This window comes from Meles meles, chromosome 18 (genome assembly GCF_922984935.1).
Source record: "Meles meles chromosome 18, mMelMel3.1 paternal haplotype, whole genome shotgun sequence".
Classification (NCBI taxonomy): Eukaryota; Metazoa; Chordata; class Mammalia; order Carnivora; family Mustelidae; genus Meles; species Meles meles.
In genome coordinates this window covers 59226273-59251409 of record NC_060083.1, presented here as the reverse complement: position 1 = coordinate 59251409, position 25137 = coordinate 59226273, and the positions used below count along the sequence as shown (strand labels likewise).

General features: G+C 45.5%; 1 protein-coding gene across 3 annotated transcripts; it reads left to right on the top strand.

Annotated features, from left to right (window-relative positions):
• The first annotated feature begins 218 nt into the window (after positions 1-218).
• ACOX1 (acyl-CoA oxidase 1) lies at positions 219-21057 on the top strand. 3 transcript variants are annotated; one of them, XM_045984632.1, is made up of 14 exons: positions 219-354; positions 622-781; positions 12722-12882; positions 14831-14938; positions 15737-15856; positions 16002-16117; positions 16502-16671; positions 17754-17916; positions 18354-18544; positions 19035-19214; positions 19343-19448; positions 19621-19764; positions 19912-20118; positions 20801-21057. In XM_045984632.1, the coding sequence occupies exons 1-14, from the start codon at positions 246-248 to the stop codon at positions 20849-20851; spliced, it is 1986 nt and encodes a 661-aa protein (XP_045840588.1). In that variant the 5' UTR covers positions 219-245; the 3' UTR covers positions 20852-21057. The 3 variants fall into 3 exon arrangements, with proteins under 3 accessions (XP_045840588.1, XP_045840589.1, XP_045840592.1); XM_045984633.1 differs by lacking the exon at positions 12722-12882 and adding an exon at positions 5506-5666; XM_045984636.1 differs by lacking the exon at positions 219-354 and adding an exon at positions 5506-5666 and having other exon boundaries at positions 643-781.
• Positions 21058-25137: the final 4080 nt, after the last annotated feature.

The window sequence follows — 25137 nt, the reverse complement described above, 5'->3', positions numbered from 1 at the left end:
AGAGCGGAGGACTCGCCCGCCCCTCCGCAGGGTACAGTCGCCGCGTCCCCGGCGCCGCCTCCGCCTCCGCCTGGCCCGCGGGGAAGGAGAAGGGGCGGGCCGGGGCGGGCCGAGGCGAGCGGGGGGGCGGGGCCTCGGCGGTGCTGGGGCGGCTCTTAGGGCCGGGCCCGGGCTGCAGCTGCGGACTCCCGTCGCCGCCGACACCGCTTCGACCTCTGCCGCCACCGCCGTTGCGTGTCGCCACCATGAACCAAGATCTTCGCAGGGAGCGGGAAGCCGCCAGCTTCAACCCGGAGCTGCTCACGCACGTCCTGGACGGCAGCCCCGAGAACACCCGGCGCCGCCGAGAGATCGGTGAGGGCGGCGGGCCAGGCCTCCCTCCTTCCCGGGGCGCGGCCCCAGACTCGCTCGAGGAGGAGTCGGGGGGCGCTGTGGAGCGTGGTCCGCTGCGCCGGGCCCAGCTTTGGGGGAGCGGGGACCCCCACCCCCAGGGCCGGCCTGTGGCGGGGTGAGGGGTGTCGGCCCACCTGCCCGCGCTCGGAAAACCCGCAGGGATTCCAGGAGGCGTCGCGGAGCCCTGCGTCTCGGTCTTCCTCTTGATGCCCTCTCGCCCTCTTCCAGAGAACCTGATACTGAATGACCCGGACTTCCAGCACGAGAACTTGAATTTCCTCTCCCGCAGCCAGCGCTACGAGGTGGCCGTTAGGAAGAGTGCCAACATGGTGAAGAAGATGCGGGAGTATGGCATCGCGGACCCCGAGGAGATCATGTGGTTTAAAAAGTAGGTATGCCTTCGCCCCGATTAAGTGCTCGAGCGCGAACCTTCATTTAAGCGCGCAGCCCGCGGTGTCCTTTTCCATCGCGCTCAACGTCGGACGGCGCAGCCTGCGTATTTGCACCCCACTTGCAAGTGATGTGAGCGCAAACCGGGGTTGGCTTTTGTGTTGAAGTCTTGTAAAGGGATGACGTCGGTAGAATGCTGATCGGGAATGCAGAGGCTGCCGTCCGTCTTGGTTCCCAGGAATCAGTACCACTTCCTTTGGCCCAGACATCTCCGTGCGGAGTGATTTAAATTGCAAAATACCTTTGCTCTTTGTAGCAAGGAGGTTTGCTAAATTTAGAGGCGGGGTTCGATTTTTGGTTGCAAGACCAAACAACGTTTTGGAGCAGTAACAGATTGTATTTCAGTATGAGCGTATAAAGCTTGAGATTAGACTGAGGGGCCGTGTGGGGTAGATGAAGAACACGAGTCAAACTTCAGAGCGAATATATAAAGAACCTAGCATTCTTGAATTCGGTGGCAGTGTTATCTAAATGGTTTGTGTTACTTAAATGGCGTAGGAGACCTCCTAAAACCATGCCTCGGGACTGGTGCTGGAAAGAGTACGTACTTTTTTTTTCCCCAGACCAACTGGTTTTTGTTGTGTTATGTTTCTTAATTAGAAATAAAGCACTTTTTTTGGGGGGGGCGCCTGGGTGGCTCAGTGGATTAAGCCGCTGCCTTCGGCTCAGGTCATGATCTCAGGGTCCTGGGATCGAGCCCCGCATCGGGCTCTCTGCTCCGCAGGGAGCCTGCTTCCTCCTCTCTCTCTCTCTCTGCCTGCCTCTCTGCCTACTTGTGATCTCTCTCTCTGTCAAATAAATAAATAAAATCTTAAAAAAAAAATAAATAAATAAATAAAGCACTTTTTTTTTTCTTTTTTTTTTTTGCCTTTATCTCAATGAGCAGTAATTATGAGACCCGAGTACAAGATTTCTTTGACCTCTGTGCTGTCTTAGACTTCTCATTCATTCCTGGGCACTTCCTTTTTTGGGGGGCTTTTAGCGTTTTAGAAGTCTGTTATTTTCATCAATAAAGATTAAATGATACGAATGGTGTGTATTCAAGAGCCAAGAAAAAGGGAACATGTTACAAGTTTTGCCTTTATACAGTGAGGGAAATTTCTTCTTTATTCTACTGCCTCTCAGACATTTAGTAACTAATTTTTTCAGTCTAACCTGTTTAGTATTTGGGGGAATGGAATCATTTCCTGTAGCCCTTAGGACTGAGAATTCCTCTCCTTTTTAGTCGTAAAATTATGATTTACTTATTTTCAGTAGTCAGAACCGAAGTTATTTATCAAATTCCAAATGTTCTTTTTTGCTTTTGAAGTTTGTAACTCACGGCTGTGGGGATATGGAGGTAGAGTGCCTCCTGCAAGATTGCGTTTCCGAATCACCCGAGTTGGGTTTTTACGTAAACTTCAAAAATGTAAGATTTTATCCTTTTTTAAACAACCCCCCCAAAGAGATCTGTTCTGTTTTCCTTCTAAGTGGTTGGTGCAGTGTGTGTCAGAACTGATGGGATACCGCAGTGAGTGCTGGTTCACAGTGGAGTGCAGTCGCAGTGAAACAGAGCCAGTGCCTTTACGTGGGTCAAAACAGCAGGTGACGTGCCCCGGTTGTTTTGCCTGTCATTTTTTATGATACGGAACTTGCCGTTTGGGGACTATAGGGTACAAAGGATTTTTGTTTTGTTTCTGTAAAGATTGTACTTGCTTATTGGACACAGAGAGAGCAAAAGTAGGGGAAGCAGCAGGCAGAGGGAGAGGGAGAAGCAGGCTCCAGGCCTGGCTTGGTCCCAGGACACCGGGATCATGCATGACGGGAGCCCAAGAGAGCCAGGCGGCTCTAGAGTACAAAGTTTAACACACCTTTTGACGTCTTTCCAGTATCTCTAGGATAGGACAGGGAGAGCAACTTATGTGTAAGAAGGGGGTTGAAAATTAGTCTTGGCAGTTACTAAATGCTATAGAATCCAAGCCCGCCATTGACTGTAGCTCACACCCAAGTCTCATGTACCACTAAGAAAGAAAAAGTGCTGCCCATTAATTATGACCTCCTGTTATTTGTGAGATGCACTCGATTTCGTAAATGCTCTGTTGGTGCGGTATCGCCAGAACCGATGAAATATAGTAGTGTTTCTTTTTCAAGGGATTTTGAACATTTACTGGTTTCTTTCTTTTTTTTTTTTTTTTTTAAGATTTTATTTATTTATTTGACAGAGAGAGACACAGTGAGGGAACACAAGCAGGGGGCGAGGAAAAGGGAGAAGCAGACTCCTCTGCTGAGCCAGGGATCCTGATGTGGGACTCAATCCCAGGATCCTGAGATCATGACCAGAGCCAAAGGCAGATGCTTAATGACCGAGCCACCCAGGCACCCCAAGCATTTACTGGTTTCTTTACAATTATTTCTCATATCTCAAAATTCATATATGGGAATATCTTGAAGTTGATGGAAAATTAGTGAGAATACTTTGAGATTTCTCAATTTGAGCAGTAGAAGAATTGTTCTCTCCAGGCCTTGGTGAAAAAACCTTGCTATTTGGGGAATGTAAAAGTTGTTTTCCTAATCTCCCCTCCCATAATTTTGTCTTTTAATTATCCTGTTTCCTATGAAAAGAAAACTAAAGTAATTTAAAATTCTAATGAAGATCAGCCATGGTTTCTGTTACCCTCCTTAGGTTTTTCATTTCTTAATTTTTCTTTTTTTAAGATTTATTTGTTTGATAGACAGCTAGAGAGGGAACACAAGCTGGGGGAGAGGGAGAAGCAGGTTTCCCGCCAAGCAGAGACCCCAGGGGCTCAATCCCAGGACCGCAGGACCGCGGGATCATGGCCTGAGCTAAAGGCATACGCTTAACAACCGAGCCACCCAGGCGTCCCCTTCCTTAGCTTTTTAAAGCCGATTCCTTGAAAAGCACCTTCAGGAGTGATTACACATAATTTAAAAACGAGCACTGATATTTTGTTCGTGAGTTGATTTTCAGGCATCCTCAAAAAAGAATCTCAGCGTGCTTATTACCATAAACACTCAACAGTCTTTGTCTTGTGTCACCAATTTTTCCCTCTGAATTTCTTAGAATTATATCGGGTCGGTATCGTGATTTCACGTAACCAACCGCACAGCCTCCCTTCCCTGCCAGGGAATAGGAGTGTCTCATGTTGCCCCAATTTTGGATACCTAAATGACTGCTTCTCTTCCTCAGAAACTTTCGTAAGTTCGTTTCCTCTTTTAGTAAAATGTAATTGTTAGGGAATGCTGTGGGGCTCTTGCCTTTGAGAGAATGAGGTCCGCATTTCTCTACCTCATCAGGCTTGGAACTCCCAGTTCCATGTGGCGGGGCCCTGCTTCTCCACCGTCTAGAGCCGCCAGCTCCTGTTGACCCAAGTCGCTTGGAAGCTGACTCACTTCTATTCCCTTTTTCCTCTCCCTCCCTCCAGTCCCTTTAAATCGACATTCAAGGGCGCCTGGGTGGCTCAGTGGGTTAAGCCGCTGCCTTCGGCTCAGGTCATGATCTCAGGGTCCTGGGATCGAGTCCCGCATCGGGCTCTCTGCTCAGCAGGGAGCCTGCTTCCCTCTCTCTCTCTCTGCCTGCCTCTCTGCCTACTTGTGATCTCTCTCTCTGTCAAATAAATAAATAAAATCTTTAAAAAAAAAAAAAAAAAATAAATCGACATTCAATATTGGTGTAAACATTATGGAACCTCCAGGTTAAAAAGGCATTTTTCATATTCCTTGGGTGCAAGTGTTCCTTAGGCTTTGCAGTCTGTCCCCAGCACCCCTAAAAGGTGATCTTCGAGCCTCAAAGTGAATTGGCAGCCTTCCGCCTCCTTTTTTTAAATTCAGGCCTTGCTCACTGGACAGACCGCGACAAACTGGCGACCCTGCTTCGTGTGCATTCCTCTAGTAGCCGTGAGGATCAGTTGAGTGCTCCTTGCTTGGTATTTTGAGCCCTTTATAGAGACAGAACAAGGTAGACGCCAGTAAGACCTCTCACAGTGTAGCCAAGGCTGACTGGTATAGGTGATTTGTATTTTGACTCTTTCAAGATTGTGTTTTATGAGAAAATAGTTGGAGACAGAATTTCGGTGTGATTGGAGTTCCCTCAATCCGGAGTAAACCTCAGACACCATCAGAGATAACTGTGTAACATTCTCCCATTTCTGTTTACCCACCTTAACTCTGAAGACCTTTAGAGATCGGTGCTTTGGCCCTGGAATGTGTATTTACTATCCCAGATGTTTGCGCTGGTGTTACCTGGGGAAAGATTAATCTATTCTTCAGCACCTGTTGTTACTGGCTCTACAAATAAATATTCCACGGAGTTCCTTTTGATTTTCAAAGCAAGTAACACTTGAAAATAAAGGAAACACACACACTCCGGAGAAGATGACAAAACCAACAAAACCAACAAAACCAAAAGGGGTTCTTAGGCTAAAACCTGAGGTAGAATTTGCTTCCTGGCTGAAGTGTAGCATTAAAGAATTCTGGCTGTGAAACGACTTGGGTGGGGAAGGGGTGGATAGCCCTGGATTTGGTAAATTTTACATTTAATTTCTTAAGAGAATGGTTGAAATTTTCCCAGCCTCAATGCTGAAGGCCACAGTTGTCTGGCAAGAATGCGTGGTGGAATGCAGTTTCTGGAGTAAGGCTGAGATCCTTTTCTTTTCTCTCCTGTAGAATACATTTGGTCAATTTTGTGGAACCTGTGGGCCTCAATTTCTCCATGTTTATTCCTACCTTGCTGAATCAGGGCACCACTGCTCAGCAGGAGAAATGGCTGCTTTCATCCAAAGGACTCCAGATAATTGGCACCTACGCCCAGACGGAAATGGGCCACGGTTAGTCCACATTTGAGGGTCAGTGGGTAACCCACCTCAGGAGTGATAAATGACTCCTGATGTTTGGTTTTTCCTGCTGCTGCACTTTTGGGATTTTGTCTTTCAGTTGTTAAGCCTTAAAATTCAGCTTCTTATTTTCTCATTGATCATTTCCCCATAAACTGGTCCAAGACTCTATCCCGAAACATCCTTCATTGTTATTTCTAAAAGTCTTTTTACCCTTGCTACATATACCCCGTTTTAATGGCTGTTGAGCAATTTGGAAAGAGGAGATTGAAAATGCGGCAAAATTGCGTTGGCGTCTAATTATAAAGAGAGACTTTGTTGGAAATTCTTGGGAGTGTTAATGCCTTAGCACTATATGGAGGTTGCCTCTGTGCTTTAATGAAGCCCAAGATGTGGACTTGAAGGGGGACAGAGGATTAGAGCATTTAAGTGTCTTACTATTTCTTTCATTGCCCACTAGCAGGCTTAGAAGGCAGGTTGGGAAAAAGTTCATGATTCTTTTCATTTGGTTACAGCAGTCTCTTTTTATACTTTTTTCTTCACATATTTCTGGACTTCGGATTGCCAGTCATTCTTCGTTAAATTGTTCATAATAATGGGACACCTGGGTGGCTCAGTCGGTTAAGCGTCCAACTGAGGCCTTGATCTCAGAGTCATGAGTTCGAGCCCCACGTTGGACTCCATGCTGGGTGTGGTGTCCACTTAAAAAAAAAAAACAACATTGTTCATAAACGGCCAGCTCCTTTCAAAAAGTTTGTGTTTGGTCTGAATGAGAAGGAGGTTCATTTTCACGGACAAGGCCATTGGGAGGTTTGGGGGTTTCAGATTTGAGCTGCCTAGTCTCATTCCCTAATTTATCATAAGGCCACCATTATGTAAATAAGGAGAAGAGGAGGAGACGCAAATAGCATGAAAACTTCATTTTTGTGTTTGATTTGGTGCTTTTTGGTTTGGTGAAATGGTTTAAGGAAATGTTCTTTATCATAATCCCCATGAGAACTGCAGATTCTGGTTGTGATGTTGTCTTACGAACACCCGGCCAGAACACCCAGGACTTCGGCTTCCGGATAGCCAATACTGAAATAGCCTGAAGAAAGGTTTCCTAAGGGAAGGAATGTAACACTCATTCAGGTCTTCCTGTCTGGGGGAGATGGGGGATGGGGGGAAAGGGGGGGGAAGTGTGTGTGTGTGTGTGTGTGTGTGTGTGTGTGTGTGTTTTGTAATCTTGAAATAGCTTTATGGCACAGAACCCTTCTTTTTTTAAGTATGCATCCTTGTGGAATTTCTTAGACTTATAGTCCACGCTATTCGTAGGAGGCATAAAGATCGAAATTTTTCTGAGGCTAAATGGGTTCGATATGTGTGTCTCTCTGGTCTAACCCTTCTGTTTCTATAAAGTACATTGTAAATGTATATTTGCCCTAAATTTTGAAGGAGAGGAAGAAACGACTTGAAGTTTCTGGTCTGAGGAGCCCAGAAATTGGTCCGAGGTCCTATGTTGTTCTGGGCGAGTTGGCATTTTTTGTGAGTTTTCTTTCCCTTATTGCTTCTCTCTTTTGGGTGATTTCTTGTACTTGAACCAACTTTGTCTTAGGCTCTTTTATTTTCGAGAGCAGAGTTGTGACATTAGGTCTTGTTTCCCGCTGGGGCCTTGTCCGTTCACATTGGGGTTTGTTGGGCTTCGCCCACCGCTGTCCTTTTCCCCGGGGGCACCAGTCAGTCTGTCGGTGAATCCACGGCCTAGGACAGTGCAGCCTTGTGTAGAACAATCAGTCCTTTGACATCAGAGAGACTGGAAATAGAGCGACTCATGCAGATGGAGAGTGGCCGGTTCGATCTGAAGACCAGAATGTTGACCAGCCAACAGTGGTTACCTCAGGCGTCACGGAATTGGCTCTGCCTTCGAGGTGGGATTCTTTCAGCTCTAGGATGCTGCTGGGAAGTGAGGAGACAGCCCTGCTCCAGCGCCTTCCAGGATCCTGAAGAGTCTTTTTTTTTTTTTTTTTTTTTAAGATTTTTTAAAATTTATTTATTTGACAGACAGAGATCACAAGTAGGCAGAGAGAGAAAGGGGGAAGCAGGCTCCCGGCTGAGCAAAGAGCCCGATACGGGGCTCGATCCCAGGACCCCGAGATCATGACCTAAGCTGAAGGCAGGGGCTTTAACCCACTGAACCACCCAGGCACCCAGATCCTGAAGAGTCTTACAATTCAGTCCCCTGCATGACATCTACACCACCTGCTTTCTCTCTTCCCTCCTCTGAATACTCACCTGTCTGTAGAGGCCCACAGACTGCGACACACGCTTGGTCTGGGGGTCTGTGAGCCTTCTTTACTCCAGGGCAGAGGTCTGGGCTCAGGGGTGCGCCCTCTCCCGGGGGTTCTGGTGTGGAAGGGACCGTCCGTGGAGCGTGGCCCAGCAGGAACCCACCTGATCCTGCATTTCTCCGGGTCCCAAAGCAGGTAGTATGCTTGGTCTTCACAGGTACGTGGTCACTTCAAGTTCTTGGCCACCTTATGGCAGTTCTCCTTCCTTTGTTTTCTGCTGTTGTCCTCCAGGAAAGTAGAGCTTCTGCAATAGCCAGTTACCTTCCTTGCAGATTGGTCGGTACTCAGATAGGAATTAGCGCACTCTCTTCCTTTGGAACTTGAGAAATAGATAGTGAACGTGGTTGTGCCCATCTCTAGTCTTTCTCCCCCGTATTTTCACTTCTCTGTCTCCTGTCCTCTTCCTTCCCACGGAGTCTCTTCCCTGTTGGGCTGCCCATACGGCTCTCTCCCTAGGTCTGGAGGCTCTTCAGATTCCCCACGATGATTGTTCATAACAATATAAACTCGGCAAAAACCAGGGCCTCTGGGGTTATGTCTTCAGAATAGCTTTCTCAGAAGTAAATTACTGCATTGAAAGGAGGGACCATTCGATAGCTTTTGTTGCATAGTTTAAGACTTCTGGAAACACAGAACCGGTTTATAGTGTATTTAGTGAATTATTAGTGTGCTCTGTCTCCAGAAGCCCCATCAATGTGGTTGCTTTAATGTTTCTTGCTACTTTAATACATATCTAAGAGTTAAAAGTTTTCATTTTCCAATGCCTGTGAGCCTGGACGTGTTGGCTTATTGTCTGTATTTCCCGTGTATAAACTGGGTTTTTCTCCTTTGCGTGTTGACTGGATAGAATCTGTACATTGATCTTACATGATTATGTTGGATGCTTCAAGTATTTTTTCTGTTGCCTTCTGTTTTGTTAAACGTTTTGGCCTTACGTATAGAATGCATCCTTCTCTGAATAGGTACACATTTTTTTTCTTTATATCTTGGATAATTATTCTTTTATTTTCTTCCAGTTTTTTTGTTTGATTTATGTTTAATGCTTTGACTAGTATATGGTATAGAATGATGAATGAATCCCATGCCGTTTTTATGTTTATTAGCTAGTAGTTTTTTTTCCCTGTTGTTCTTTCCAGTTCTTCTGAGAGTTTTATTAATAGTTTCAGTTTATTTCTGGAACCTTAACATATATTTATTAGTCCCTTTTTGTTTTTCTCCTAATGTCATAAACATTGGTTCGTTGTTGCTTTGTAAAGATATTTACAAGTCTGACAGCATAAAGCCTGCTGTTACATTTTAAGACCCTCATATTTGGTGTCCTTGTATACTTACTCTTCTCGGTGGATACCAATCTTAATTTGTTAAATTCTACATTATATTCTGCAGGAATTTCAAATCCGTGTTCCATTAAATTCTTGTATTTCTTGGGAAGTATTATCTTTATTATAATAAAGGACTGACCTTTTTACCTAGGAATTAGCAATGTCTTTCCTGTTAGGTATAACTTCTTTCATTCATCCTATTAGGTATTGATTTTTTTTTCCTAGTTAAATCTTTAATATCCTGAGCTAAGTTAATGTAACAGATTTTAAATATTTTGTTGTGTTTGTAAATCGCTTTTCTCTTTACTGAGGTTTCTGCTTAAAGTGTCCTGATGGATAAGAATGCAGTGATTTTTTTTCTTTTCCTTAGAGCGTACAACTTTTCTAAATTAATTTATTATTGGTGGTATTTTGTTGTTGTTGATTCCTAGGATTATAATCATGCTGCCCACAGCAATGCTATTTTAAGTCCGTCCTTTTTTAATGTATTATTAATCTAATCATTTTGTCTTCAGCATTGGCTGCCAGCCCTAGGTCATATAGAGGGAGAGACTGGGAAGGCCTTTCAGTGTTACGGTTTTAAAAGAATTAACGGTGGGCGCCTGGGTGGCTCGGTGGGTTAAGCCGCTGCCTTTGGCTCAGGTCATGATCTCAGGGGTCCTGGGATCGAGTCCCACATCGGGCTCTCTGCTCGGCAGGGAGCCTGCTTCCCTCTCTCTCTCTCTCTGCCTGCCTCTCTGCCTACTTGTGATCTCTCTCTCTCTCTCGCTGTCAAATAAATAAATAAAATCTTTAAAAATAAATAAATAAAAGAATTAACGGTAGCACTTCACCAAAGTAAAATGTTGGAGCTTTGTGATTTTAAACTAAAGGATTTAAAAATAATATATAATCATTATCATGCATAACCAACTTTTTACAACAAATACTTGATTTATTGATTTATTAAGATTTTATTTATTTATTTGACAGACAGAGATCTCAGGTAGACAGAGAGGCAGGCAGAGAGAGAGGAGGAAGCAGGCTCCCTGCTGAGCAGAGAGCCTGATGCGGGGCTCCATCCCAGGACCCTGGGATCATGACCTGAGCCAAAGGCAGAGGCTTTAACCCTCTGAGCCAGCCAGGCACCCCAAATACTTGATTTAAGTAAAAAAAACTATCCAGGTCATTCCCCCCTTGTAACATGTCTAAATTTCATCTACTCGTGCATTATCCTTACCCTGGTCACAAGAGACCTTTTTCTCCTAAAAACGTTCTTCAGTCTCAGAGCGGTTTCTGATTACAGTAGTTTCCCCTGCCCTTACTCCGTGTGTTTTGTGGTAATGCTGGCATTGGTTTTTCCATTACCCGCACACTGCTGGAGACCCCTGTGGGTCTGGTGGGCCGCTTCAGAGCGGCCCGTCCCTCCCCAGGAATCGCTCTGGGTTCTAGCAATGCCAAATAAGCGTTCAGCACTGAAAGTGGCAGGTCCCAGGGCGCAGGGGTCAGTCCTGGTTCCACCGGTTTCCTCCTATCAGGTCCCAGGTGTACGCTGATTTTTCTTCCTAGGCACGGTTCTTTCTTTTAAAACCCGGAGGCGAAGGCCTTCGTCCTTGCAAGGGAAGCACTCTCTCGTTGCGTGATTGTGTTTTTCTGGAGGGTTTCCGCTGTTGTTAACTTTTTACTTTGAAATGCTTATAAATCCATAGGAAGTTGCAGAAGTAGTACAGAGAGGTTCCGTGGGCCTCCCCGGAAGTTTCCAGCAGCTCTAAGGTGTCACAGGGGCTTGCCTTTGCCACTTGCAGAGAGTGCGGCGCTGCGGGCAGCTGTCTTGGGTGTCTCTGGTGTCCACCTCATCGTGCTTGGTCCTGGCTGCATTTGTACGAGAATTTTCCACAGCCAGAAGATGGGATCAGGTGGTGGGATTCTTGTCCTCCTTCTGCCATTATCTTCCTGATCTGAAAGCACTTCCCTCACCTCAGCCTAATGTTTTTATAAAGTGGGTCACACAGCCTTTGATTTTTCTGTGATTGAGTAACAAAGTAACCATTGCAATCAGAAGACAGAGCTGACCAGCCCTCCCGTGAGCAGCGCACCACCGTTATTTTCTGCCTTCCTTTCTGGACAAACTGAGAGGGTTTTTTGGTTTTGGTTTTTGTTTTTTTTTAAAGATTTTATTTATTTATTTGACAGAGATCACAAGCAGGCAGACAGAGAGGAGGAAGCAGGCTTCCCGCTGAGCAGAGAGCCTGATGTGGGGCTCGGTCCCAGGACCCTGGGGTCATGACCTGAGCCGAAGGCAGAGGCTTTAACCCACTGAACCATCCAGGCGCCCCAAACTGAGAGGTTTTAAAACTGAAAGGTCGCATAGGCTAATTTCTAAGATAATTAAAGAGAATAATAAGGAGCAGTACAGAGTCGGTTAAGCAAGATCTGGAAGTTCAGTGGGATTCCAATAATGTGACAAGATAACGAAGACATTTCAATCTATGTCCTATTAGAAAGTAATTCACACAGAAGTCTAAGGCATCTGCAAATTTTAAGTGGAAAAAAAATGACTTTAGAGAGTGGATTCAGAGGCGCCTGTCTGGCTCACTTGTAAATAAATAAATAAATGGATTCAGAATTACTAAAACTAAGGTGTTTATTATCAGTAGTAATAATTCCCATATAATTGGCTTGTTATGCATGACTCTGTTATTTGTAATTATTATCATGGTCTTTTCTAGAAATTGCATGTCTTTTTAAATTTCTGATATTAATCACTGGGTGAGGAGCACTGCCAATTTTTGTATTAAATTATTTCAATAGGGCATGGCTGGATATTTGTGATGAACCTGAATGAAACAACCAGATTAAAAAAAAAACAGATTTATGTAAGGAATGTGGCTTTATGCTGGTTGTTTTATGGACACACACAAAGGATTCCAGCCTAGAAGCAAAATTGCTTCTAGAAAAGCCTTTCGTCTGGGGGAGCGTTTGTCCGTTTGAGAGAACAGTTCCCCCGTCTCACCTCTTCAGAGTAAATCATTGTACAACTTAAATTCTCCATCCCATACAAGCACTTCAGATTTTGTATTGCCTTTGCTTTAATTGCAAAGCTGGACTCCTCTCCCTGCCTTGCACTTTTTTGCGGCACAGGCTTTGGAATCGGCAGCCAGTGCCCGCCAAGACCGATCGTGTAAGAGCCCAGCAGCGGAAGAACAAACTTCTCGCCAACTTAAGAAAAATGAAATTTGTCAAGAGTCGATGAAAGTCATACAGAAAGGGGCAGCGCTCTCACCCATGATGATGTCCACCCAACTAATTCATACTTACAGAAGGTTTTTTTGTCTCCTTCCCCTGACTCTGTTCACATTGCTGTTTCTCTCACACCTGATGACTCTTCTCTCGAATGCCTGTCCTTGGTGTTGCTTCGAAGTTTTGTGCACCGAGGGCGGCCTGAGCCTCTGGATCTCCACTTGGGCATGTTCTTGCCCACTTTACTCCACCAGGCGACCACGGAGCAGCAGGAGCGCTTCTTCATTCCCGCCTGGAACTTGGAGATCATTGGCACTTATGCCCAGACAGAGATGGGCCATGGTACGGCGCATTCAGTCTACCTTCGGGGCTGGGCGGGGCTCTGCAGGCTTAGGTATGTATGTGGACAGTCTGGCGTGGTAGCAAGGGTGCGCCCCCGTGCCCTGATCTTCCTGCAGAGGCCAGGGTTTCCACACACGCGAGTCTTGGCGTAGACATGGCTTTGGTCAGTCATCACAGAACTATGCTGGTTATTCTTTTTCATGGTTCCCCTCTGGGGGTCAAGAATTACGAGTCAGGATTTAAGTTTGTTGGAGTTGGGTAGAATCAGGTGCATGTAGCATCTGAACCCATCCTTCTCCTTCACTGTCTGATTACCTTTCCCCAGGTGCCAGAGGAAGCACAGATCAGTAGTGCAGGTGCTCTCTGACTTGCTTGAGGGAAAAGAGTGGCTTATATTACCATAATGTGAACATTTTATACCTTGATCTTTTTTGTACCTTGATTCAGTAAATTCAAGCATGTTCTGAAGGCAGCTTGGCCAAAGATTATGGGGGGAAAAAAAAGAGGATAAGCTGTATTTCCAGGCAGTTGGTTTTGGTGGGAGTGTCTGTCCCTGTTAATCTGGTCTGAGTTGGTGTCTCTGTTTGCTGTTCATTTCCTTCCATCTTCTCTTTTCCGACTTTGAGGTTTCACAACAACCGATCTAATGTATATTTACCACATATGTGCTCATTTCTCTGCAACTTTATCTTAATTGTATAGCTAATTTGGCTCTTGCTGCGAAGTTGTAATTTATAGGATTCTCACAAGACCCAGTCCATTGTGCATTGCAAACATTTTGTCATTATCTGTTCTATTATTCTGTTACTTCTTTTCCTATAAAAACGTCTTTGCTGAAAGTGTCTGGTTCCTTGGTTCTCACAGTACTGGAGAAGGTTGTGAATCAAACATGAAGTGATCATTTCTGTTCCTCAACTTGGAAGTTTCTAAATGTTCCAAAGTTTAAGTTTTTAATGAGGTCTGGAGTTACCTAAGCAGTTTGGGAAAAGGTTCTCAGCATTTGCTTCAGGGTAGTAGTATTAGAGGAAGTGTCATTTAGAACGTTTTTCTGTAACTGTTTTCAAAGAATTTTGGCACATTTGTATTAGGATTTAAAGCACGAATCTTTGTCCATCTCCAGTCAACGTGAGACTGGGAACTCTTCCTACTCACAGTAATGAACCAGCAGAGTCAAAGTTAAGGCCTGACTTGGATATCACAGAGCGCATTCAGACCTTATTATCAGACTTTTAGAAATCAAAAAAGAAAAAAAAAAAGTCACTGTTCCAGGTCTCTTTTCCCCATGGCAGTTATATCTTTTTAAAGTTCTTATTTTCCATTCTAGCAATCACTCTAAAATAAGTCTTTAGTTTATAAGAACTTTGGCTGGAGTCTCTTTCTGTCACCGGTTTTCTTGGTCTTTGTAAACAGAGAAGCCCAGAGTGTTGAACTGGTGTGTAGACAGCGCACATGAGTTGAAATTGGCACGCTTAAACTTAGAGATGTTATTTTTAGAAAGGCAGTTCACTTCCCTGTTGTGTTGCTATCCTATGACCTTGTGAAAATAAGATTCTAAACTGCCTTTACATTTTCTTTTGATCTAAATAGAGGTGCATTAACCGAAGTACACAGATAAAACATGCTTGACGTTTGTTTTCCCTTGATAGGAACTTCCAGGGTGGAGTATAGAGATTATGAGGCACCGGCTCAGTGGGTAGAGCATGTGCCTCTTGATCACAGGGTCATGAGTTCAAGCCCCAGTTGGGTTTACTTAACAAAAAAAAAAAATAGTATAGGGAAGTATGTATCTTGGTTATTAACCATTTGTAGCTTATCTACAAATATCTTCTTGTCGTTAGATTTTGTTGTTCTCTGAGATACTAGAGCTGAAAGGACGGGGCAGGAGATTTTACCCTGTGCTTGTTTGTTCGCATATTTTAGCCAAGGTGAATGTAACTTATTCCCTTAGGAACTCATCTCCGAGGCTTGGAAACCACAGCCACTTACGACCCTGAAACTCAGGAGTTCATTCTCAACAGCCCTACTGTGACCTCCATCAAGTGGTGGCCTGGTGGACGTATGTGAATTTCTTAGCATTTATTGGGTGTTTTGAAGAGTTACTACAAGATTGTGTTTAGCTTATATGAGAATATCGTTTTGGAATACGGAAACACTGAAGTCTCAGACTCTTCACAGCTGTCGACATTCTCTTGTGGTGCCTGTTGTAGACCTTCCTCCGTTTACAGGCACAGAAAGGACCGCTGTCTGTCTTTTAAGTTTTCCTCTGAGCATTCCCATCATTAGCAGTTTCCTTAGTCACCATTCAAACCAGCTTCGTATTCCTTGTGTGGTTATAAGTAATTTAAATGTAAGTAACCACTTGTGGCGAGTGGCCAGTGTTTTGGAAAACACTTCATTAAGGGAGGAAAAGGAAATAAATTAATGTTCTTATGGTTATCCTAAAAAAATTTCATGTAAATGAATGAGAGATAAGTAGAAAAGAAAGTAAAGTCTTTTTAATTAAATTTTTTAGTAAAGTTTTTTTTTTAAATGAAGGATTACTAGCAAATCAACAAGCTGTACACCTTAAACTTACAAATACTATAGGTCCATAATGTCTCAATAAAATGAGTATAAAAGCTTTCATATATATAGAATGAAGGATCGCTTTGCCAAAATTCGATAAATTTTAATGGCGATCAGCTTAAGTGAATTTCTCTCTGAAAACTGGGTGTGGTACTGTCAGAAGCTTCTTGGGTCCACTTTATCCACGGAGGCTGGTTTTGATGTGCGGTTTTCCCCCATCTTTTATTTCTGTCCTTTGAAAGGTGTAAGAAAGTTTGCTCACTTCTGTCTCCTGTTCTCTCGGTTATAGTTGGAAAGACTTCAAATCATGCAATAGTTCTTGCCCAACTCATCACTAAGGGGAAGTGCTACGGCTTACACGCCTTCATCGTACCTATCCGTGAAATTGGGACGCATAAGCCTTTGCCAGGTTAGAATCGTTCGTCTGCGGTTGAGTTGCGAAACTAAACTGATGACATTCTTCTGCAAAAAAGTGTGACACACAATGAGAGAGGCCGGGCAAGCCTGCAGTCGCGGAGCACGAACACCTTGTGATTGCCTTTCATCTGTGGTAGGTATTACCGTGGGAGACATCGGGCCCAAATTTGGCTTTGATGAGATGGACAACGGCTACCTGAAGATGGACAATTACCGTATTCCCAGAGAAAACATGCTGATGAAATACGCCCAGGTATGTTGGCGGAGCAGAGGAGTCTGACATGGGGTTTCCATGGCTGTCGGTCACCACGGGGTTGCAAGGGTCTGTTGTTTTAGAAAGTAATAACATGTTTTTCCTTCTGATGCTGCTTTTCTTAATGACAGTGAAATCAAAAGCAGTTGGCAGGTATGAAGAACATATTCTAGTTTGCTAAACCAGTGGGTCTCAAACTTTAGCATGCGTTAGAACCACCTGGAGGGCTGTGTCCAGTAGGCGAGGGTGGGGATGAGATTTTGTGTTTTTTAGCAAGTTCCCAGGAGATGCTGCTATTCTGGGGACCGCCCTTTGAGAATCATGAGCACAGACTGCCACTCGAGTTTAACAGAAGGAAGCATCGGTCCCATGTTCTTTGTCCAGGTGAAGCCTGATGGCACGTACGTGAAGCCTGTGAGTAACAAGCTGACCTACGGGACCATGGTGTTTGTGAGGTCGTTCCTCGTCGGAGAAGCAGCTCGGTCCCTGTCCAAGGCCTGCACCATTGCTATCCGGTATAGCGCTGTGAGGCACCAGTCTGAAATCAAGCCAGGGTAAGGGAGGCATCGGAGATGGGCTCAGTGCTGAAGACCCGCCTTCAACCCCATTCCAGTATCAAAATCCCCAAATGTGATCTCAAGACTGCGCGTTGGCCATGCAAAATTAGCCAAGGGGCAGTGTGCTGGGTCTGCTCCTTAGAAACCAGACTGCCTTTTCCTAAGTAGAAAGATTAGGGTAGCCGCCTTATTATTTTTAACCTAAGAAAATCAGTAAGATGACTTGAACTCTGTAAATGAAATGTCTAGAGGCGCCTGGGTGGCTCAGTTGACTAAGTGTCAGCCTTCAGCTCAGATCAAGATTCCAGACTGGGATCGAGCCTCATGTTGGGCTCTCTGCTCAGCCTGGAACCTGCTTCTCCCTTATGCCCTGCTTGTGTGTGTGCACACTCGCGCTCGCTCTCTCTCTCTCAAATAAATAATAAAATCTTTAAACAAAAAAATGAAAATGTTTAGAACACTAAAGGCAGTTTGAAAATCCTGAATGGTGGGAGTGGCATGAATGGGACTCCGATTGTGTTCATAGCCATAGTCTTACTGCCTTTCACTTGAGCGTGACTCCCTGATGACCTTTTTAACTCCTATTGAGGGAATAATGAAATCGGTAAGAGCTGACCTTCTTAGATGTCAGATAGTCAGATAACTCCAGGCATTGGGTCTTTTCCAGAATTGTGGTTAAAATAGTTCTTTCAGCCGTCTAGTGTGTTAGACTTCTTTATTATTGCTTTCCTTCTGGGAAATTAACTTTGATTTTTGAATGTCGCTGTGCAGTAGTTTCCTTCGTCATACTGCAAAGACGAGGATGGATGTGAACTTCACAGCCGGAAAATTTTATCTGCTTCGGCAGTTCAACAAGGTAGCTGAGAACATGGTTTTCTGTAGCCAGATAACCTAGATTTCAATTGAGAGCGGATCCGCCACATACTGGCTGTGTGACCTCAGACAGGTTCTTAACCTCTTGTTTTCCCCTCGGTGAAATGGGGAGAATGTGATTCAGTATGTCAAAGTGTGTAGACCAGAATCTGGGGCATATTAAGTTCTGTGTCAGTGTTTACTTTTGTTTCTTCTGTGTCCGTTAGTGAACCAGAACCACAGATTTTGGATTTTCAGACCCAGCAGTATAAACTCTTCCCACTCCTGGCCACGGCCTATGCCTTCCAGTTTGTGGGCGCATACATGAAGGAGACCTACCATCGGATTAATGAGGGTATTGGCCAAGGGGATCTGAGTGAACTGCCCGAGGTATGTGTTCTCTCATTCACGTGTGGGCTCCCTTCTGTTGGATATTCGCTGCTTGGATAACGTCCAGGGAAAACTACGTGGAGGGCTTTCCTGAGAAGAATCCACGTGTTCTCAAAAGATACAGCCATTTTTTTTCATTGAAAGTGAATCAGATAAGAAGATATGTGGGACTTGTTTTTAAGTTTCAGAAGCACTATACCGTGGTGGTCGTTTATTAATCAAAGGAACATAAGTGGTGACTTTTTTGTGGAACATTGTGGAAGGGAGTGTGGGAAACAATACAAATTCAGGCCACCGAGACGGCCGTGCTCCAGTTTGCACGTGTGCCAAGGGATGGGGCGCGTGGCCGGCACTGTCCGGTGAGGAAGGGAGGGCTTCCTGGGGCGGCTCGGACCGGGGGCGCCCCCCGCTCCCTGACAGCCGTGCTTTCGCCTCAGCTCCACGCCCTCGCTGCTGGCCTGAAGGCCTTCACCTCCTGGACAACGAATGCCGCTATCGAAGCCTGTCGGATGGCGTGCGGCGGGCACGGCTACTCTCACTGCAGCGGCCTCCCAAATATCTACGTCACTTTTACCCCAACCTGCACCTTTGAGGGCGAGAACACCGTCATGATGCTGCAGACGGCGAGGTGAGAACCCGTTCTATGCTTCAGCTGTCGTTTCGGCGCTAGGGGGTGCCTGCGCGGCTCCGTCCGTTAAGTGTCCGACTCTCGGTTTCGGCCCAGGTCGTGGTCTCAGGGTCCTGGGATCGAGCCTGGTGCCGGGCTCCACACCCAGTGTGGAGTCTGCTTGGGGTTCTCTCTCCCTCTGCCTGTGGCCCCCGCCTGCGCACGTGCTCGCGCGCTGTCTCTCTCTCTCTCTCTCTCAAATAACTAAGAATATTTGAGTCCTCTTCGTCAGTTCCTGTTCCCATGTTTACGCTTCATGTTACATCTGTTCCTGAAAAAGGTGGTTTTGCCTCCGTCTCACCTGCCGGTGTTATCCCATCGGTGGCCGAGCAAGTACAAAACACCTGTCGCGTTACTTAAAGTCACCTGTCGTGTTACTTAAAGTCGTTGCAAGAGTGTCTCTGTGCCAAGAAGCATAGGTGCTGAGAGCATGCGCCCTGCTGGTTTCTAGGTTCCTGATGAAAAGTTACGACCAGGTGCACTCAGGGAAGCTGGTGGGCGGCATGGTGTCCTACCTGAATGACTTGCCCACTCAGCGCATCCAGCCGCGGCAGGTGGCGGTGTGGCCGACTGTGGTGGACATCGACAGCCCTGACAGCCTGACGGAAGCGTACAAGCTTCGTGCAGCCAGGTTAGCCCCCCCGCCTGCCCCGGGAGCTGGGGTCGGCCGTCGAGGGGGCGCCTCTGGGGGCCGGGGCCTGACGGAAGAGCGGGAAGCCCGAGTCCTGCAGGCTCCAGTTTTCTCTCATTTCTTAACAGATTGGTAGAAATTGCTGCAAAAAACCTTCAGAATGAAGTGATTCGGAGAGAAAGCAAGGAGGTAGCATGGAACCTCACCTCCGTGGACCTCGTGCGAGCCAGCGAGGTCAGTGGTAGTGCTCCCTCTCCCTGTCTCTCTCCTTCCCTCTCTCCCTCTCCCTACCTTCACAACACACACCCCCCCCCCCCGCCCCAGCCCATTTTCCTAGTGCAGAAACCCTGTTGCTGTGCGCTGAATCTTTTCCAAAGGCTCTCTCTGGCGTTTTCTTTTTGTCTAGGCACATTGCCACTATGTGGCAGTTAAGCTCTTCTCAGAAAAACTCCTCAAAATTCAAGATAAATCTGTCCACGCTGTCTTAAGGAATTTATGTCTCTTGTATTGTCTCTATGGAATCAGTCAGAAGGCAGGGGATTTTCTTCAGGTGAGTTTTTTCTAAATTTAAGTCCTTCTTTTTTGGGGGGTAGAAAAGTTCCTGTGGTCTACTGTATGGTTGTGTGTGTGCACGTGTCTGTGAACGTCTGTCTGTATATGTGTATCTTTGTTTGTTTGCTGATTTTATCTTTTCTAGGGAAGCATCATGACAGAGTCTCAAATTACCCAAGTAAATCAGCGCATAAAGGAGTTGCTGATGGCAGTTCGCCCAGACGCTGTCGCCCTGGTGGATGCGTTTGATTTTCAGGACGTGACGCTCGGCTCTGTGCTTGGCCGCTACGATGGGAACGTGTATGAAAATTTGTTTGAGTGGGCCAAGAAATCCCCACTGAACAAATCAGAGGTACAAAAAAGTGTCTTTTCACCTTTTGAAATTGTCCATTTAAATATTACGGCAGGAAAGACCTCAGAGGTGAGTCCTCTGTGAAAGTTCTGGAAGCTCCTGTGGCCTCTTTGGACAGTCCCTTTTTTGAGGAACAGATTCAGAAGGGAACTGGGTTGTTCCTACAGGTCACAGGTCTTTCATCTCCTTGACTGTTTCATAACTGTTGAACAGGGGCGCCTGGGTGACTCAGTTGTTGGGCGTCGGTTTTTGGCTCAGGTCATGGTCCCAGGGTCCTGGGATCAAATCCCACATCGGGCTTTCTGCTCAGTGGGAAGCCTGCTTCTCCCTCTCATTCCCGCTGCTTGTGTTTCCTCTCTTGCTGTCTCTCTCTACCAAATAAATAAAATCTTTAAAAAGAATGATTGAACATGTTCGAGCATATACAAAAATAGAATACTGTCATACCACCCCCATGTACCCTTTGTCACACCTGAGTGACTAGTCTCCTGGCCATTGTGTTTCACTTGAACACTCCCCTCCCCTGCATCTGCCCTGGGGATTGTGGTGAGACAAATGCAAGACAGCAGATCACTTTATCTGTGGATATTTCAGGATGTGTGTCTCGACCTTCTTGGGTGAAAGTGTGCTGGTTTACGTCGCAGCCACTCCTCACTGCTACTGTTCTCGCCCTTCCCTGCAGGTCCATGAGTCTTACTACAAGTACCTGAAGCCACTGCAGTCCAAGCTCTGAAGGGTTGTGGGGACAAGTTCCACTCGCTCCAGGAAGCAGCTGGATTCAACACCCCTTCACACTTGTCATGAAAATCTGCTTGGAATCTTTACCAAACTTGGAGAGCTATAGAGCAAATGATAAATTGAGCCCTTTCCTCTTTTGATAAATGAAGAAGAAAAATGAACAGATTTCAGAGATTAAATGAAAAAAACAAAACAAAACCAGATGTGTTTGAAGTGCACTTAACACGGCAAGAGGCCTGTCAAGCCGCAGAAAGAGCTTTAAGAGATACAGCGTGACTTCCATCTGTAGCGCTGCTGACCCCAGTAGGCCATGACCTTGGATAATTCGTAGAATTTAACTACTGAGTAGTTAATTATTTTCACCTCTTAATCGCTAATCACTGGGTATATAAGTGTTTTTCAGCAAAGGTATTTTATATGGGGGTAAAGCCCTTCCCACCTTTTCTGCTAAACGTCCTACCATTCCTGCCACGGGCCCTGGCTCAGCAGCAGGACCGAAGAGAAGGGATTCGGGGAAAGACGCGAATCAGGAAACTTGAGTGCGAGTGAAATGTGTGCCCGGCACACTGACGCGACTCCAGCTGTTCGCCCCTCTTTGCCGACCTATTGCTCCCACCTCTGTTCACAGTAGCATCTTCCTGGTACGCGGAGCTCTTCAGCACAGGCCTCGCCTAGGGGCACTGTCCCATGTCATTAGAAATCACTCTTCCATTTGAGGGATCCCCAAGTCATCGGTGCGGTGGCATGACAGCTCGCTTCATCCCAGACTTCTCGGGAAAGGGCAGGCAGCAAAATTATCTACAGTTTTGACCCTTGGCCACTGATGGCATCTCCAGCGGTGGCGACTCATCCCGTTGCCCCTCCCTGTCCCGAACGAGATGCTAAGAAAGGAAAAGGAGTCACAGCTCCTTTGTGGTAGAAGGAGTACAGGGAGAGCTCTCTTAGTTGAGGTTACTGTGACTGTTGTGTCCCGACCACTGGATATTTTGGAACAATCCAGATTTTCTATATTCTGCCATTTGTCATAAACCGTTTGAATGCTTGGAGGTCACAGTGTCCGGCAGTGCACAGGTAGACGCTCAGGCCACCTCCTCTGCCCAGGAGTACCACAGAAAACTGTGACAAACCATGTCGTCTGGTTTGGGGATATAAATCATCGAATCAGTATAATCATCAAAACTATGGCTAATGGATAAATGCAAATTTCACAGAATGTCTTTCTTACTATACATGGGCTTTGTTTTCAGTCTGTTTCTAGGAGCTTGATCTGAATTGTGACATTGTTCTTTGAGCTGAAATCATTCTACATTTAAAGGTTAAACATGTACTCCCTAATGAAGTTTTTTTCTTAAAATCGAAGTAAAACAGCATCACTTGTTTTGTTCTGTTTCTTTAACCTGCTAACTGTATCTGTGACATCTGTCTCACGAAACCAGTTCTAGAATCGGTCTGCAAAATGCGGTATAATTCAGGGGAAATGTCATTCCTACCTTGGGACCCAGCATAAAATCTATCGCAGTGGAACCAGTTATATGAGACTCTCACGGTCAGAATACTTGTTGGCCACTAAGCCTTAATCCTTCCACCAAGAGAGCTGACTGGGAATTATTTTTTTAGGATTGAAGTAGCAAGCACTCTGTTCATTTCTTTGAGATATATCTGGACCATAGTTCAGATTCTTGGAAATAGTAAAATGCGTAATACTGACCTGTTAAATGTAGAATTGCTTTAGAATTAGTGGTCAAATACCTAATTCCCAGACGAATATCTGTAGTTGGGATCTGCTACCCCATCTACCTGATGGAACTATAGACGCCTGGGCTGGCGCCGGCGGGTGCGAGCAGGTTGCGAACACCGCCCAGCCGCCTTCAGTCCGGCATCTGGAGGAGGATTTAAAAGCAAAATCTGATATTTGATACTGTTTTTATTAACATTGGGGTTTTGTCTTGTACTTTATTCACTGTAACCTAAGAATATAGTAAGACGTCCTTAATTTGTACTCTAACAAGGAAAAGAGAATGCCACATAACGTTATGAAGAATTTTAAGGTCCAGGTTTACGAAGTTACTAGGTGCAGGCAACATAAAGTGCACACTCCACCATGGCGGCCCGGGGCCTGGCGGCAGCTCTTGAACAACAGGGGGGCGCCTGGGTGGCTCAGTGGGTTAAGCCTCTGCCTTTAGCTCAGGTCATGGTCTCAGGGTCCTGGGATCGAGTCCCGCATCAGGCTCTCTGCTCAGCAGGGAGCCTGCTTCCTCCTCTCTCTCTCTGCCTGCCTCTCTGCCTGCTTGTGATCTCTCTCTGTCAAATAAATAAAATCTTTAAAAACAAACAAACAAACAGCAGGTCCTGTCTGATCTTCCGAAGAAGCCAGGTCTCTGTTGCAGGTGAGTTTGGTTCTTTTGTGAGCCATTGGCACAAGAAGTACTCAACCTACTCTTCTCTAAAATGATAAAATGCTAAGAGATTTTTCTATTAGATACTGATAGAAGCCTTACTCAGAATTTTGAGGTTTCATAGGATTTTGCTATTTGTAGTGGATGAAGGTTGATTTCTTCCTGAAGTGTTCGGAGCTCTGCTTTGTGTCCTACTAGATCTATACGGAGGAGTAGTTCCGTGTTTGGACATTAGTGGCCTCAAAGCACAGTTGGTTCCAAAGCCTTTGGGGCCTTTCATGTTCTTGGCTTAGGAACATAGCAGTGCTAAGTATCTGCTTATCTTCAGAACATTGACTTAATTACAACATTAACTATATTCACATGCTTTCTGAGGACTCCCTGCCTGTAATTTCAAATTTCATGTACCTGGAGGCATTTTACAGATCCTAAACACATGCGAGGCCTTCATTCTTGGGATTTCTTCAGCTCAGGGCTTTGGCTGGAGAAACAGGACCCATTCAAAATCATGGGGAACAGAGATTTAGATGGCTGTGGCTCACAGTCCCGCCCGCCTTTTCTGAGCGCTTTCCGTCCGTCTTTGAGGAAGGCGGAGGTAAGGGGCAGGTGTGCTGGAGGATTTGAAAGTCACAGTGTAAATGACTGAAATGGTTTTTTATTTTGAAAGACCAATAGACATGCTTTTAGCTATCCACACTATAAAGTCTCTCTACCTAATGCTGTGCTCCATGATGGTAAACAGAAACGTGAGGAATCTAGAGTTACCAGGTATTAGCTGTTGCAGACCTGCAAATTCCTGGAGTCCAAGGGTTTTTTTGTTTCATTTTTATTTTGCTTAAAATTTTTTTTGTTTCATTTTTATTTTGCTTAAAATTTAGTTGGGCCACTGGGACATCTGTGAGGCTCAGTTGGCTAAAGGTCTGCCTTTGTCCAGGTCATGATCCCTGGGTCCTGGGATTGAGCACCGCGGCAGGCACCTTGCTCAGCAGGGAGTCCCCTTCTCCCTCTAACCCTCCTCCCTGCCATTGCTCGCTTACTCTCAAAAAGTTTTAAAATAAAACATTTAGTTGGGCCGTTGATTATCTTAGGAAGATCACGAAAAATTGGGGAGTGATTTTAAGAATTCTGAACCAAAATAGGTTGTTTGGCCACAATACTGTTGACTACACAGTTTAGGTAGCAAACATATAACCTTCCACGTAATGTTCAGACTGTGCACTACTTTGTAAACATTTTATTTCCAATTGCTGTAGATTCAAGGATATTACTTGTATTCTTTGGACTGTATAATTCCTTGCTACCTTTTCTCCTTTTACTGTTAGGGTTTGCGTTTGGTTCCTACCTGACAAGAGGCATTTAGCATGTATTGTTACCCATCCCTGGCTGGACCTGTCCGTACAGGTACGAGTACCGAGGAGGTGCTCGGGGCCAGAACTTCTGAACCATGACTGGACAGCTGTGACCCGCCAGCCCTGCTGGGCGTGGGCTGCGGGTAAGCCAAACCTTTTTCCTTTGTAAAATTGAAAAAATCCTCAATAAAACCTGTGGTTAACACATGTGTTATGTGCCTTTATTGGGTGACAATGTTGGGTTCTGTTCTGGCTCCACCGCTTTGATATTTACTTTTTAAAGATTATTTGAGGGGTGCCTGGGTGGTTCAGTGGGTTAAAAGTCTCTGAGATCAGGTCATGATCTCACCCCGCATGGAGCCCCGCATCTGGCTCTCTGCTGAGCAGGGGGCCTGCTTTCCCCTCTCTTTCTCTGCCTGCCTCTCTGCCTACTTGCGATCTCTCTCAGATAAAATCTTAAAAAAGCAATAAAGATTATTTGAGAGAGAGCACAAGTGGGGGAGGAGAGGGGTAGCGGGAGAAGCAGACCCCCACTG